The 14,453-nt window shown below is 39.3% G+C and overlaps 1 protein-coding gene across 4 annotated transcripts in view; it reads left to right on the top strand.

Moving 5' to 3' along the window:
- Nucleotides 1-14,453, top strand: part of LOC117405817 (neural cell adhesion molecule 2-like) — a 272,867-nt gene that overhangs the window by 239,943 nt on the left and 18,471 nt on the right. For 3 of the 4 annotated variants that reach the window (XM_059030327.1, XM_059030325.1, XM_059030326.1), the window contains 3 exons: nt 2,358-2,477; nt 3,495-3,616; nt 5,235-5,412. In XM_059030327.1, the coding sequence (XP_058886310.1) occupies nt 2,358-2,477; nt 3,495-3,616; nt 5,235-5,412 (420 nt within the window). Of the gene's footprint in view, nt 1-2,357; nt 2,478-3,494; nt 3,617-5,234; nt 5,413-8,068; nt 10,613-14,453 lie in introns of those variants that run through there. The other variant, XM_059030328.1, reaches the window with a different exon arrangement.

Raw genomic sequence — 14,453 nt, 5'->3', positions numbered from 1 at the left:
TTCAGTGTAAATATAATGACATGTGAAAGCAATCATTCATTAATGGTGTCTTTTCTGTAAGAAGAGGCTAGCTGGCCTCTCAGAAAGATGCCGGATGAGTTTTACTTGCTAGGTGCTATTATTCATCTCCTATGAATACAGTTCTGTAACCCTGGTACTGGAGCACCATCAACGGGCCAGGTGGTGTGCAGTGTTGATTTCTGTCTAAAACTGTATCAACTGTTAGTTGGTAAAAGAAAAATCTCTGTACAAACTTTAAGTGAGGCTGTCTGCAGAAAGTCTATGACTGTGCTGTGTATTTTCACAAATGTTTCATTCATTGCAATTGGATTTTTTAAGAGAGGCTATTCAAATGAAATCCATGAATAGTCTTTGGACTGATACCCAGTTTCTTGCTCTAGTGACATCGGTTCTTTATCTGTCTCTTACTAAAAATCTAGAAATGTACAAGAGATTTCTGGAGAGTCAGTAAAGAAACAGCATTTCGTTATCTGTTTGCTCTTAAAAGTTGCAATTACTAGACACCTTCCTCTCTGTGCTGTACCCTGCTTCTGGATGCAGAAACTCTCTCTCCCCACCCCCCCACCCCCTTCTCTTTGCATAAAACAAAAACAAACAAGTAACATTTGCAAGCATGGCAAACCTTTTTTAAAGGTCAATGTGTTTAAATATCTAGTGGAAACAGGTAACAGATGTGCTTTAATCACTGGTAATGTCCCCAATGATACAGTGTACAGTATGTTTATCTAACCATCAGGGTTTTTTTTTTTCTTTTGTAAGGAATACCAAATCCAAATAAGAAATACTCATTCACCAGAGGTGTGCGCTACAGTGCTTCTGCAAGCCTGTAATGGCATTTACTGTGCGTGTTCTAGTACTGAGCAAACAGATTGCATTTCACAAATTAGCATCCCAAACCATCTAATCTTCTCTTCCTAACCTCATGAACCTTGCGTCAGTTTTCTGTCTAGGGTGTTTCTCCTGATTTGCTTAAATACAATTGATAAGACAAAGAGTGGGTGTAATGTAATATACTTGCTCTGTATATCTGATAAACTGGGATGCACACCATTAAATCATTTTATCAAACACATATCATTAAAGGTATTTGGTTTCCAATTATTGTTGTGTAGTCATCATATCATCATCATATTCATCATATCCTTGATACTTTAAAAAAAGTTTTGCTTAGTAAGATTCATATTAATATGTTATCGAAGATACTTCTAGGTAGTTCCCCACAAGGACTGTTTGTGTTAAACTTGATTATTAGTCTTACCTTCAACACTTGTGCCAACGTCCCTGCTGGCAATTGCAATGTGAGTTAATTGCTGCTGCTGACAAGATGCATTGTGTTTGACTTTAATAATAAAATTGGACTCACTCTCTTACCTTTATACTTACATTGATGACTTAAAAGCCCCTGAGGGTCTTTTAATTATTGCTATGAATCATGCTGAGCTCAAACTTTTAAAAAATATGTTTCAAGGAAGTAAAACAAAGCCTAAATTAGAATACAGTCTACCGTACAACGTTTGGCATTTTGTTATCAATATGTTGTGGTGCATTGTGAACGAGGTCCTCTTGGTCCCTGAAGGCTCACATGCACTGTGATGTCTTGTGTGTGTTACAGCAATGGTTCTGCTTGGTCCCTGAGGGCTCCCATGCACTGTGGTGGCTTGTGTTTGTTACAGCAATGGTTCTGCTTGGTCCCTGAGGGCTCCCATGCACTGTGGTGGCTTGTGTTTGTTACAGCAATGGTTCTGCTTGGTCCCTGACTGCACTGTGGTGGCTTGTGTTTGTTACAGCAGTGGTTCTGCTTGGTCCCTGAGGGCTCCCATGCACTGTGGTGGCTTGTGTTTGTTACATCAATGGTTCTGCTTGGTCCCTGAGGGCTCCCATGCACTGTGGTGGCTTGTGTTTGTTACAGCAATGGTTCTGCTTGGTCCCTGAGGGCTCCCATGCACTGTGGTGGCTTGTGTTTGTTACATCAATGGTTCTGCTTGGTCCCTGAGGGCTCCCATGCACTGTGGTGGCTTGTGTTTGTTACAGCAGTGGTTCTGCTTGGTCCCTGAGGGCTCACATGCACTGTGGTGGCTTGTGTTTGTTACATCAATGGTTCTGCTTGGTCCCTGAGGGCTCACATGCACTGTGGTGGCTTGTGTTTGTTACAGCAATGGTTCTGCTTGGTCCCTGAGGGTTCACATGCACTGTGGTGGCTTGTGTTTGTTACAGCAATGGTTGTGCTTGGTCCCTGAGGGCTCCCATGCACTGTGGTGGCTTGTGTTTGTTACAGCAATGGTTCTGCTTGGTCCCTGAAGGCTCACATGCACTGTGGTGGCTTGTGTTTGTTACAGCAATGGTTCTGCTGACTAACCTGGAGCCCAACACCACCTACGATGTCAGAGTGGCAGCTGTGAACGGGAAAGGCCGGGGAGAGTACAGCAGAATAGAGAGTTTCCAGACGCTACCAGTCCGTAAGTAAGGTGCACCACTGGGGCACACATTATTATTCTTTTAGGGCTCATATTTCAATGAATGAAATCAACACCACCACCAATACTGAATCAACACCAGGGTAATAGGACGATTTACTATATTTCATTGGTGACTGTGAATAACTAGCTTTTTCACATTGTTTATTATTGGTATGTTCTCACATGTTTATGAAATTAGAGTACTCAACTCAGAAAGTGCTGTTCTGTTAAAATGCTTTGAAAACAATGCAAACTCATTTCACTGATATGAGAATCATAGGTCCTGGGGGCCTGGGGATTATAAATGAGCCACAACATACTGTGTAAGCTAAGCTTATAAAAAGTTAATTAACTAAAAAAACAAATACATGTACTGGCTGATGTTCAATGCTTTTGCTCATGAACTAATTTTGCACTGCATCACTTTTCAGAGCTTTGCTCTAAAATACTATTTTCAAAAGCATTTTTTTTTTAATTTGGGAGCAATCACTTGCTCCACTGGCCCCATTGCTCCAATGCATTTCATTATTTCACAGCACTGAGGTCCAAATTTCAATCACCCTCTCACAAATTTTCAGAAATAAATTACTTCAAACGTCATTCATATAAAATGTGGCAAACTGAATATACAGGCACAATAATAATAATAATAATAATAATAATAATAATAATAATAATAATAATAATAATAATAATAATAATAATGAAGTCGACATAGTCTGAATGTTTTTGTAGTTAAAGGAATTACATCCAACATCAAAAGATCCACTCATCTTGAGTAAAAATACTACAAATAAAAAATAAAATACAAACCATAATCTGTACTGCTTGTGTCAGGAATATTTTTTCCATATGAGTGAATACATAAAAAGTAGATTGTGTGCTCTGGAGCGAAACCAGGCAGGAATCAGTTGAGAGCAAGTGAGAAAAGCATATTAGCGTGCAAAAGAAAAACAGAACAGGTAGTATTAGTGGATTAACTGCAGGCTAATTTGTGTTTGTTGATGTTGCCTGTAGGGGAGCCCAGTCCCCCGAAAGTGCACGGCCAGAGTGGAAGAGGGAAAGCCTTCCAGCTCAGCATCACCAAGCAGGACGATGGTGGAGCACCAATCCTGGAGTACATCGTCAAGTACAGGAGTGTAAGTAACCAGGGCTTCTCCACACACAGGCACCATATAGAATACACACCCATAACCAGATATCCTTCTTGGCCATACACAGAAAGAACAGTAAGAAAACTGATGAAGTTATCACATGGAACTAAAACGAACAACGGAAATATCTTGCACTGGTATGAGGGGGAGAGAGTGCCTTGTCGACAGGTCTAAACTATAGACCCATCTCCTTTGATACCTGGTCCTCAATAACACACTGCACCTTGAAGCTGTCTTACAAGCCTTTTCTTCTCAATATCTCAGCTCCAACATTTATGTGAGGTCAGTTCTAACAAATGCATCTTCTGGGCTAGAATACCTTCCAGATACAACCAATTAGCTAACCTAGTCTGTTTCCCAGCTCTGGGCCCATCCATTGAGAGTTATATATGTAACTGCAGCTTGCTTGTCCTTAAACTGTTTTCACTTCCAGGCCCCAGCAGGTTAGTGCTATCAGTACTCAAAATAGAGTAATCAGAGGGACAGAAACTCCATCTCTCTGGGAACCATGCTGTGACCTTTTAGCTAATAACTTTTTTTCCCCATTTCATGAAGTCTCTCAAACATGACATGCTATTGGATCTGACGGAGGAGCATCTCATCCTCTGGTGCTTCGTTCCTTGCTTCAGTGCCGTTCATTGACATTTTACTGGCCTTAATAAAATAAAATGAAATAAAATAATAATCTTATCTGCAGCTCCACAGACAGACCCGTGGCTCCTCTGAGGGAACACTGCTTACCGGTTTCAACTTGTAAATATTGAAATGTTCAGCACTAAAACGTGCCATCCATGCACCGTGTGCAGATTAAGTTTTGCAAAATGTATGTGATTTTCAGATGAACGGGAATGTCTCTGGGTCAAGTTTGAATTTGTAGAGTACTGCTGGTATTGGAACACCTCCTTGCTGTTATTCTAAGAAGCTGCAAGATCGATCGGTTTGGAAAGCTGGTTTTATAGAAAATGTAAATGTTTGAGCCTGAAAGGCCCAGCAAATTCAGGGAGAAGAGGAATGTCTCAGTGGTGATTTTAAAAAAAGGCCCAGCTTTTCAATGTATGAACAAAGGACATTCCAACTATGAAATATAAAAGAATTGAGAATTACATTGCAAGACAGAGGAAGTGGAGAATACAAATGCCTCATGATTTAAAAACAAAAAAAAGCTAAAACAAAAAGAACAAATGTTCCAGTTTCTGTATCAGCTCAAATAGATGGTTAAAATTGTGAAGAACAGGAGCATTTCAGTCCCAGCACTAAGGTGTTCCATGGTTGAGAGTGGGAGTATTTCATCCTCAGCACTAAGGTCACATGACTGAGCGTGGGAGTATTAAGGTATACTAAGAATAGGTGTTCCAGTCAGCTCTATGGTAACCATGGTTGAGAATGTGAAGAATAAGAGCATTTCTGAGCTTTGAGAAGCCCAGTATTAGAGAGCATGGAGGATGAAATGATGATGTCAATGCTTCTGACCTTTAAAAGACTCGCTATCTGAAAAGTTAATTAATTTGTTTACCCTCGTACACTCCTAAGTGCCAGGATAAGAACTCATTCAGAGAACTGAACTGTCTACATGCATACAGAATGTCTTCTTTATTAATTTCAGAAAGATAAAGATGACCAGTGGATAAAGAAGACAGTCATTGGTGCCAAAGACCAAATCATCCTGCAGCAGTTACAGTGGAACACTGAATATGAAGTCGAGATTACTGCATTAAACAAACTGGGTCCTTCAGAACCAGCAGTCTACCAGTTCACCATGCCACAGAAGTCAGATATTACAGGTAAGGGACACCGTGTATATGAAATATACCTGTGCAGCTCCTTGGGCATTCGTCATGCAGACAGGGTCAACTTGTCTAGAATGAATTTTGTGGATACTGAAGTGGCGGTGCTGGTTTTGTAAATTATATAAAACAAACATTTGTGGTTAAGAATAAAAGTTAAAACAAATGAATGCTTGTATCTTATAAGACAATATTGAGATATACTGTAGTAAGGGAATGTTATCAAAATAATAAGCTTATAGAAACCCAGTGTGCAAAATACTAATAAACCGCTGTTAAAGTGGGTCACCCGGAGAAACACCTGTGCTGGAATTGTCATCTTCTGTTCTTTAAAATGTGTGCTGCAGTTCACATTAAAATAACCTTTTCTCATAGTCGCTAATACTAAAGAGACTGGAAAAGCAGGGACACCTTTTGCAAATCTCAAGGGCAATGATTGGTATATATTCAACAAGGCTAGGGAAACAGTTTTACCGGTATGTACAAATTAGTTAAGGTGACCAAACCTGCTTTCTATAAGAAGCAAAAATCAGTTTCTGCACCAAAAATGTCCCTGTGATCCATAAATACAATTTAATAAATGGCTGTCTTGGTGAACAACTGAGCCTCCATCTTTCAGACATTAGTTTAATTAAGGTATGTTATCTTTCTGCAAAACAACATAACAGAACCACAGCTTTTCATCAATATCCATCTTGAATTAACTAGAGTAACAGGGGTAGCAATTCAACTTCCCTACGGCAACGTTTATTGTTGCAATGTTTCTGGTAGGTGGCACCTGTTCAGTGTTTTTACATTGCAAAGCTCAGGCTGCGTATTGTGTGGGTTCATTGATTTGATTCAGTGGATGAGATAAATAAAACGAGAATAATCTAAAGTGTTAAAGGCACTTTATAAATGCAATGACTGATATTGTGTGAAAGTAATAATAACAAAACATAATAATTTACCACAAGCTTAGCAAATATTTTAACACAAATCTTTAAAAACAAATGCTCACATTTTGTTTCTATTAAAATCTTTGCTAAAACTTTATAATAGGGAGTATAGGGGAGAATAGAAACTGTATTTATGCAAATGCCTTCCCCAGTGTTGCTATTTCAATTTTAATCAAACTCTTACTTAATAAGGAATAATAATTTGATCAGTATGGACGCTCATATTGCTTCAACAGCATTTAACTCCTTTGGTGTTACCAAATATATATTGGTGTAGTACAATGCTGCTTTTTTTGGTGTAAAATAGGATCAGAGTTTACCATAATGGTAAAATAATGTAACACCTTATTGGACAACTCTCAGAACAAAATAAAATAATTAAATCAACAGTCTGTCTGTGGCATATTATGCATTCAGTACATCATTTTGATGTACAGTACAATGTGACCTGCACTCAACTTCTTCCCACTCTCATATTTAGAAGGTCAAAGGTTGTGACAAAGTGACGATCTCCATCCACAAACATATCCCATCAAAGTGCATAAGCGCCGTCAGGTCTACACCCCTCCCAATATCTTTTGGTATAATGAGACATTCATGAGGTCTATCTCTGTAACCCCTTGTGCTGTGCCTGTGGTGTCATGTCATTCCTTAAACAAATCCAGAATCATGCCATAGCCCCTGTGTCTTCTGCATGACGCTTCCAGACACGAGAGTGGGATAAGACTGTATATGCAGTGTATACAATATATGCAGCTACTGTAGTTGTTTTGTTGATTGTTTTTTAGTATAATACACGTCACCTTGCCATGTTAATAAATTGTCATTTATGTATTTTTTTCCATCCCTCTTCTCCCATTGTCCTCCCTTTCTCTTTCTTTTTCCATGTATTCTGTCACTGCAATTCCCCCTTTCAATACTTTCCAAATGCATAATGCATTGCATTTTCACACAACACCAATCTGCTGGTTTTTACTTCTGCAATGTACTGCTGCTAAACCCTTCCCTCCTCTTAAACACGGCCTCACTATTATGATTATTATGATTGTACTGTGGCCTTGGTTTCTTTTATCTTCCTTCTGAACTCTTTAAACACGAATGTACTTTCCTTTATACACTCACTACACTGTAATCACCTTAACAACTGGATTGCTTTCTGGTTCTGTTATGTACTCAATTGCTTATGAACCCACACTGCTCTGTTGCATCTCCTCTAACATGTCATCATTTCTCAAATGCTGCTTCTGTCAACTTCTTGCTGAATCTGCTCCATGCTGCATTTCTCTAACTATGCCCAATTGTTTCTGTATTGCTTCAAAACTAATTCCCTTTGCATTTCTTCATCTGTAACTTCTGTATAATCACCATATTCTCTTCACACTCTTATGGTCTCCTCTTACATATTAAAATGCTCCCTATTTTCTCATACGTTTCATCACTGTTCCATTGTGTTCCTCCATTCTTCAAATACACCTGTAATTCCAAATCATATATTTATATCGGTGGTGAAATTACTCCCTCTATGCATACAAATGTTTTCTCCTGCTACTGAACCTACATGTTTCTGCTTTCCTCAACCCGTATCTGCTGCCCATTCCAACATGCTTTTTTGAACACTCTGCGTATTCTACTCCCTCCCATTTTCTGTGTGCCTGCTGTACTGCTCCTTGCATTTCTCCTCCTTCCCCACCCCACTGCCTTCCACCCCATTGCAGAATGTTGTGAAGCCTCCGAACATGGAAGAGGAAGCCCCTCACAGTACCCAATCACTGCTGTTGCTGCCGCTGGAGTCACATTAGTATTTGCCATCCATTCCTGTTTGTCTTGATACTGTCCTGTCCTGTTGGTACACTGATCTGGTGGTTGCCAGGGCTCTCTTGATTTTGCAGGGGTGTAAAAAGCTAACCCCAGTTTTACTGACTTTCTGACAACAATACTGGGTCGTACACTATTTGAAACCCTGAAGTCTACAATTTGATTTACTGTATAACACACGTTAAAACCACTAGTGGTAATCAGAGTCTGCTGACTGGCATTGCATAGAAGATACTCTGTACTGGTAACAAAACAAAGTACTTTCATTGCAAAATACAGGTACATTAATGCTGTTACACTGTTCGACTGGGAGGATAGCTGTGTTTTACACCTTACTTTGGGGGTAATATAGTTTTATTGTATTTAAATCTGCACCAATGTAACCAATGCTAATTATAAAACAGAAGTGTCACTACTTATTACTACACTCTAGTGAATATTGGATATACTACATTTATTCAATGTGGCTCTATATTTCTTACTTACATACTGTAATAACATTAAACACATAAGAACATTTACGAACAAGAGCATGGCCATTCGGCACAACTATGCTTGTCTGGTCCCTGGTAGCTGATTCATCTCAATATTTTATCAAATCTTAAAGGATCCAAGTGGCGGATTATTTTGCAGAGGGGGGCAGATTAACCTGAACCATTACTTTAAGTGCAGTATGGAAACCAAGACGAGGGGACACAGTTGGAAATAAAGTGGAGACAGACTTAGGACAGAGGGAAGGAGACACATCTTTGCACAGAGTGGGAAGGTATAGGATGGACTACCTAGTCATGTTGTTGAGGCAGAATCACTTGGATCCTTTAAGACACAAAGTTATGAGAACAATCAGCTACTGGGCTGCATGGCCTCCTCTCCTTGGTAGAATGTCTTATCTTTTTATTAATGATGTACTGGCTGTACGAGTACAGAAGACATGTTTGAGAGCCCTGTTGAAACCACAGGAGTGCTTTAACATCTGTGTTTCAAAAGTCACCAGGATGTTATGATTGGAAATAAAGTATAATATGCAAAGTGTATCTAAACAAGCTGAAGAATACCTTAAATTATGTGTGATGTCATACCGATACCAAGTAGCACTTCATGGGTCACCATGACTTTTGCATCAGTTCCCCATAGAGGGCTTATAATGTATCATGTGTTTGTAGACTGTAAACTACCTTTATTTGACCTTGTGGGAGGGTGCGGGTATTCACTGACACGGGAGACAGAAATTGTGTTTGACAACACCACACAGGTGCTCGGTTTTATTATTTTCTTTTGTATTCTGGTGAGGTGCACTGATTTCTTTGAGCCCGTAGAGGGCGCTTGTGGTCCGTGGTCTGGCTACCAGCTATGGTATCCAGAACCAACGGGGAATACCACGGCAGGGTACTCAGCTACAGTCCGGCACTCGCAGGTGCTCACAAATTATAAAAAACGAAGAAGGCAAAAAGAAACAGGGAAAATAAAACACAGTAAGGAAAAACTACAAAATAAATGTGCTTCACTTCGCAGCGTAAATCTCCCCCGTCGCCGCTACCCAACTCACTGCACAACAATACTGGGGCTGCCCAACGATCCCCCACTTTTCCCTCTCTTTCTTTAAAATTATTTTCTTTGATTTTTTCTTTCCGGACGTTTGTTATCCTCCCGTCCTTCGGTAGTCAAAACGAGACCCTCTTCCCCACCTCTCCGTGTCACCGCCATGACTGGCAGGTAGACCCCACGGGACTGCCGCCCCCTTCCTGCAGCATCGTGCATGTGTCAGACGGCCAGTCCAGGTCTCTCCCTGTTACAGACCTTTATAATGTTTTCTGCAAACTAAAAATTCTGTTAAGTTCCTGACAGAAGAAAGTCCACAGCGAGATGTACCACCATTGCCTTGAGCCCTCTGTTTTGTTGGTATTAGTTTTATTACTAAATACCAGATTGCCTGTTAGTCACAGCTTTTACATTTTCTTCTCCAACACTATTAATATTTATTAATATGAACAGCCTTATTCCTGCTATATGATGTGATGTTTACTGTAAAGTGTCTCCAAACCTTTGTTAAGTCTGAATCGTAACCATCTTCGTTTTCAGCAATGTACTGCCTGATTTTCATTTCAGTTCCCTGTCTTTATAACTATAACCCATTTGACTGATATCCTGTTCCTTCCATTCCTATTTTAGATGTCACAGACAAAGCCATCTTAGTTTGCAGGCCTCTCTATGCACCTTGTATTGAATGTAATACTTGTTAGGGTAACTATATTCATACAATATAGTCACTGGTTCCAGACATCAAGCAACTGGATGTACTCATTGTTTTTCCCTCAGTCTGTCAAGCATGTAGTACCAGACCTCAGTAAGTGCTAGGAGGTCTCTGTGAAAGGTCAAATATAAGGCTGAGCTTTCCTGTGACAAAGGTCATTCTCTGACATAATAAAATGTGATGTGTGTAAAAACTCTTGATGCATGATGTATGTCTTTTGTAATCTGGCTTGTTTGTGATATACTCAGCTATTGGGAGTCAAATTAGTGACTCAAAAATACTCCCTCACAATAATAAATGATTTGTTTACAATCAGTAATCTCGGAGATCTCTGGGTTTAATCATTACCTGATCATCAATTGTCTCCTGCAAAACAGCTGCTGTTCTCTCTAGGATTGAAGAAGTGCAGGGGAAAGTTCTGGTGGCAGGGTACTATTGTGTATCAGTAGGGCAACGATCCCAGGGTGGGGGCATATAAAAAAAATTAAAAAAAATAAAAACACATTTTCTTCTTTCCTAATTAAGAGAACTAAATTAGATCAACTATTTCACAAAAAACAACACAAGCAACTGTATTAACGTGGATTACAAGATTCTAAGTATGCACCCTACAAAGAGGGTACCCCAAAAGGGGAAGTGTGGCAGGGAAAAGGGCAGGGTGGATCATCTATGTTAATCAATAACTGTACCCTCACTGGATTTCATGACAAGTGCTTATAGAATATAGAGGATGAATACCATATATATTCTGTGCAGTTCTGTTTAAAGCACCCTTGTACAATCCAGTACAAATAACAAACAAATTATAGTACAAATGCATGCTAGCAATAATATGTTTTACAGTGATTTCTCGAGATATAGTCAGCAGCCGAGACCAGTAACATTCCTGACAAGGAAGGCTGAATGAGGTACGATTTCTAAAAGGTTTGAATAGGCAAAGGACAGGATAAAGAGCCACATTTTTTCATATGAAAAAACAGCTTGTAAAACATAATCCCATTTTGATCAAAATCAAGCTGGGGCAGCTGCCTATTCCGTATGCAGTGTGCAATCCAATCTGCAACCGGGATATTGTACAAAGTTCAAAGATTGCCTACAAGTGTAACATGTATCTATGTTTGCCATTTATAAATACAGTCACCTGGCTCCTGAAATCCACTGACTGGTTTGATCTAGGTTGGCTGCTGATGTAAATGTACCTGACTGCCTCGGATCACTTTCAGCTGGGCCCCAGTGGTAATAGATCACTCATTTGTTTGCATCCCTTAAAATCATGCAGTTGCAGAAACAGTGCTTGAGTTCATTTGAATGGCCTGTTTGTTGCTTTAATGTTGCAATGCTAAAAGCAATCTGGAATTGTTTAAACAAAAACAAAAAAAAAGCTATGAATTCAGAACCTGCAGGAGATCCGCAGAATGATAAAACAGTGAAAATGATTGCTTTGGTCTCAGCTAACATTTATATAGCATCTGCTTTCTTTGGTTCAGTGTCAGAGATGCACACTGAGATAATGTATGTCTACATGAAATGCACAGCAAAAAGCAGGATCTTTTTGTAGTGACATTAAAGCTGGTTCAGATTTGACGTGTCAGATGTTCAGTAATTGTGTTCCTCATACAAGCTTTATACATGAGCTTGGAATATAAAGTGACTGTGTTTATTTTACATCTACACCTCTTGTCAAGGTCCTCTCGGTTTGGAATGCATTGCTACTTTGTTGCTTTTACACTTGGAATTTGTGTTCCACCAGTTTGTACTATAATGTGACTCATATCAGATTAATAAGATGCAAATAGTTTTCCTTGTTTTTTTAATTCAATGAAACTCTGCTTCACATTGACTACATACTGTATGCCCTCATCAAGTGTGATCATTCACAAATGCAATTAGGTAAACAGAGCACTGTGGTGGAAAAGAACCCTTCCCTAATTCATTGTGTCAATACTTCATGGTTTCTGAAGTCTAAAATAACGAGAGCCTCGTTAACCCCACAGTGATATGAAGTTTATAAGCCTATATTAATCGCATCAAAAAATAATCAATGCCTTTACCTCCTAGTCTTACCAATGGATCATGGTCAAAGAGAACATTCAAACAATTACACATGTACCTTTTCCCCCATGTTTTCTTCTTATTATTATTTGCTTATTTAGCAGACACCTTTATCCAAGGTGACTTACAAAGACTAGGGTGTGTGAATTATGCATCAGCTGCAGAGTCACTTACAACTACATCTCACACGAAAGACGAAGCACAAGGAGGTTAAGTGACTTGTTCAGGGTCACACAATGAGTCAGTGGCTGAGGTGGGATTTGAACCGGGGACCTCCTGGTTACAAGCGCTTTTCTTTAACCACTGGACCACACAGCCTCCCATTCTTACATCATTAATTAACTACTATTTAGCAACCACCCGATACAAGCCATGTAATAAACTGCATTTAACATCACATGAACACACTGCCACCTGAGCTCTATACTAACCTTGCAGGGTTTCCACCTTGAAGGGATTGACTTGTGTCAATAGGAAGATCATCCACAATTTAGAGACTGTCGATATGGTTAAACTGTCTTATGTAGTTTCAACCATTGAAAAGGCATGGCTGAAACCGATAACCTATTGGCCTTGTACATTAATACAAGGAGACATATCCAGCTACATCTCCAAGAGAGATTTAAACTGCTTCAATGTTGGTCATGACACAGCATCAATGGCAGAAGAATTGCACATGTTGGCAGCAGAGCAGTAAAGAAACTGGGCTTTCAGAAGCTTAATCAATGAGAAGGATCATGGTGCAGGCTGAGCCATTTGTAGATCTGATTTCTGTACTAATCGCTTCTGCTCGATAGTATCAAACTGCAGGAGCACTTTAATGAGTGGTAGAGGTTTCAGGTTTTTTTTTCCCCCCCAAGAAGCTTTTACATTTATAGTCTGAAATGGTTGAGTGGTTTTATAGAGACTTTGGTGCTGTCAGGTCACAGAGCTTTTAGAAGCTAACGCTGTCAACGCTCACTGCACTGCCTATGTTGAACCTGTGGCATGTGTTAGCAGAATGTGGATGGCAATACAAGAGGTCAGGTTTCCAATTGCATTGTGCAAAACCTGCAAGCCTTTTTAATTAGTTCAGACACCACTTGCAAAGCTCTCCAATTCCCAATCCATTAAACTGTGCAAAGACCTAAATAACAAGCTGCAAACCAGAAATAATGCTGGCTTTTTAAAAATTACTCAACTGTAGTGTCTATCACAATAATGCACCCACAATATAACTGTCACATTACCAATTTCCAGTAGTATAGGAGCTTAAATTAGCAAAGTGGACAACTATTTTTCATGTTAATTACTTGGTGTGACAGGCAGCACAATAATGCTTCTAGCTTTGCACAAAGTTACTGTCCCAGCAATGAAAAAAAGCAAACTTTTTTTTATATTTTCAAGCAAATAATAATCCTTCAACATAAATAATCTATTGAATGTCTGCAAAAAGATTGCCTTGTTGCACCCCTTGCATGGATTCCAGTATTAATAATAATAATAATAATAATAATAATAATAATAATAATAATAATAATAATAATAATAATAATAATAAAACAGTTGATCCACCTCTCAGCAGTCAGAAAGTGGTAAGGTTGTCTGGTTCCCATGGGCTTCTGTTCCTCCAGACGTGACTTCCTTCGTTTCTCCTCTTCTGGAACTGGAATTTGGAATTGTTATGTATTGGTGCTGGTATGTATCTTACACATACACACACACACACACACACACACACACACACACACACACACACACACACACACACACACACACACACACACACACACACACTAACTATAAATCCAGTTTAAAAAAACTTACTCTGATTAACATGGTTCTGAAGACAAGAGTATGTGACTATATTTACTACATGATGCTGGCCTATTTGATTTTCCTTCAGTTCAGCTCAAGTGGAAAATAAATAGAAATTCCATAAATAATATAAATTACGACAAAACAGCTTTCAGCCAACAGAGCGAACTCTACCGGGATTCCAT

Source organism: Acipenser ruthenus, chromosome 9 (genome assembly GCF_902713425.1).
Source record: "Acipenser ruthenus chromosome 9, fAciRut3.2 maternal haplotype, whole genome shotgun sequence".
NCBI lineage: Eukaryota > Metazoa > Chordata > Actinopteri > Acipenseriformes > Acipenseridae > Acipenser > Acipenser ruthenus.
The sequence above is the reverse complement of the archived record's forward strand: the minus strand, read 5'-3'. Positions and strand labels throughout refer to the sequence as shown.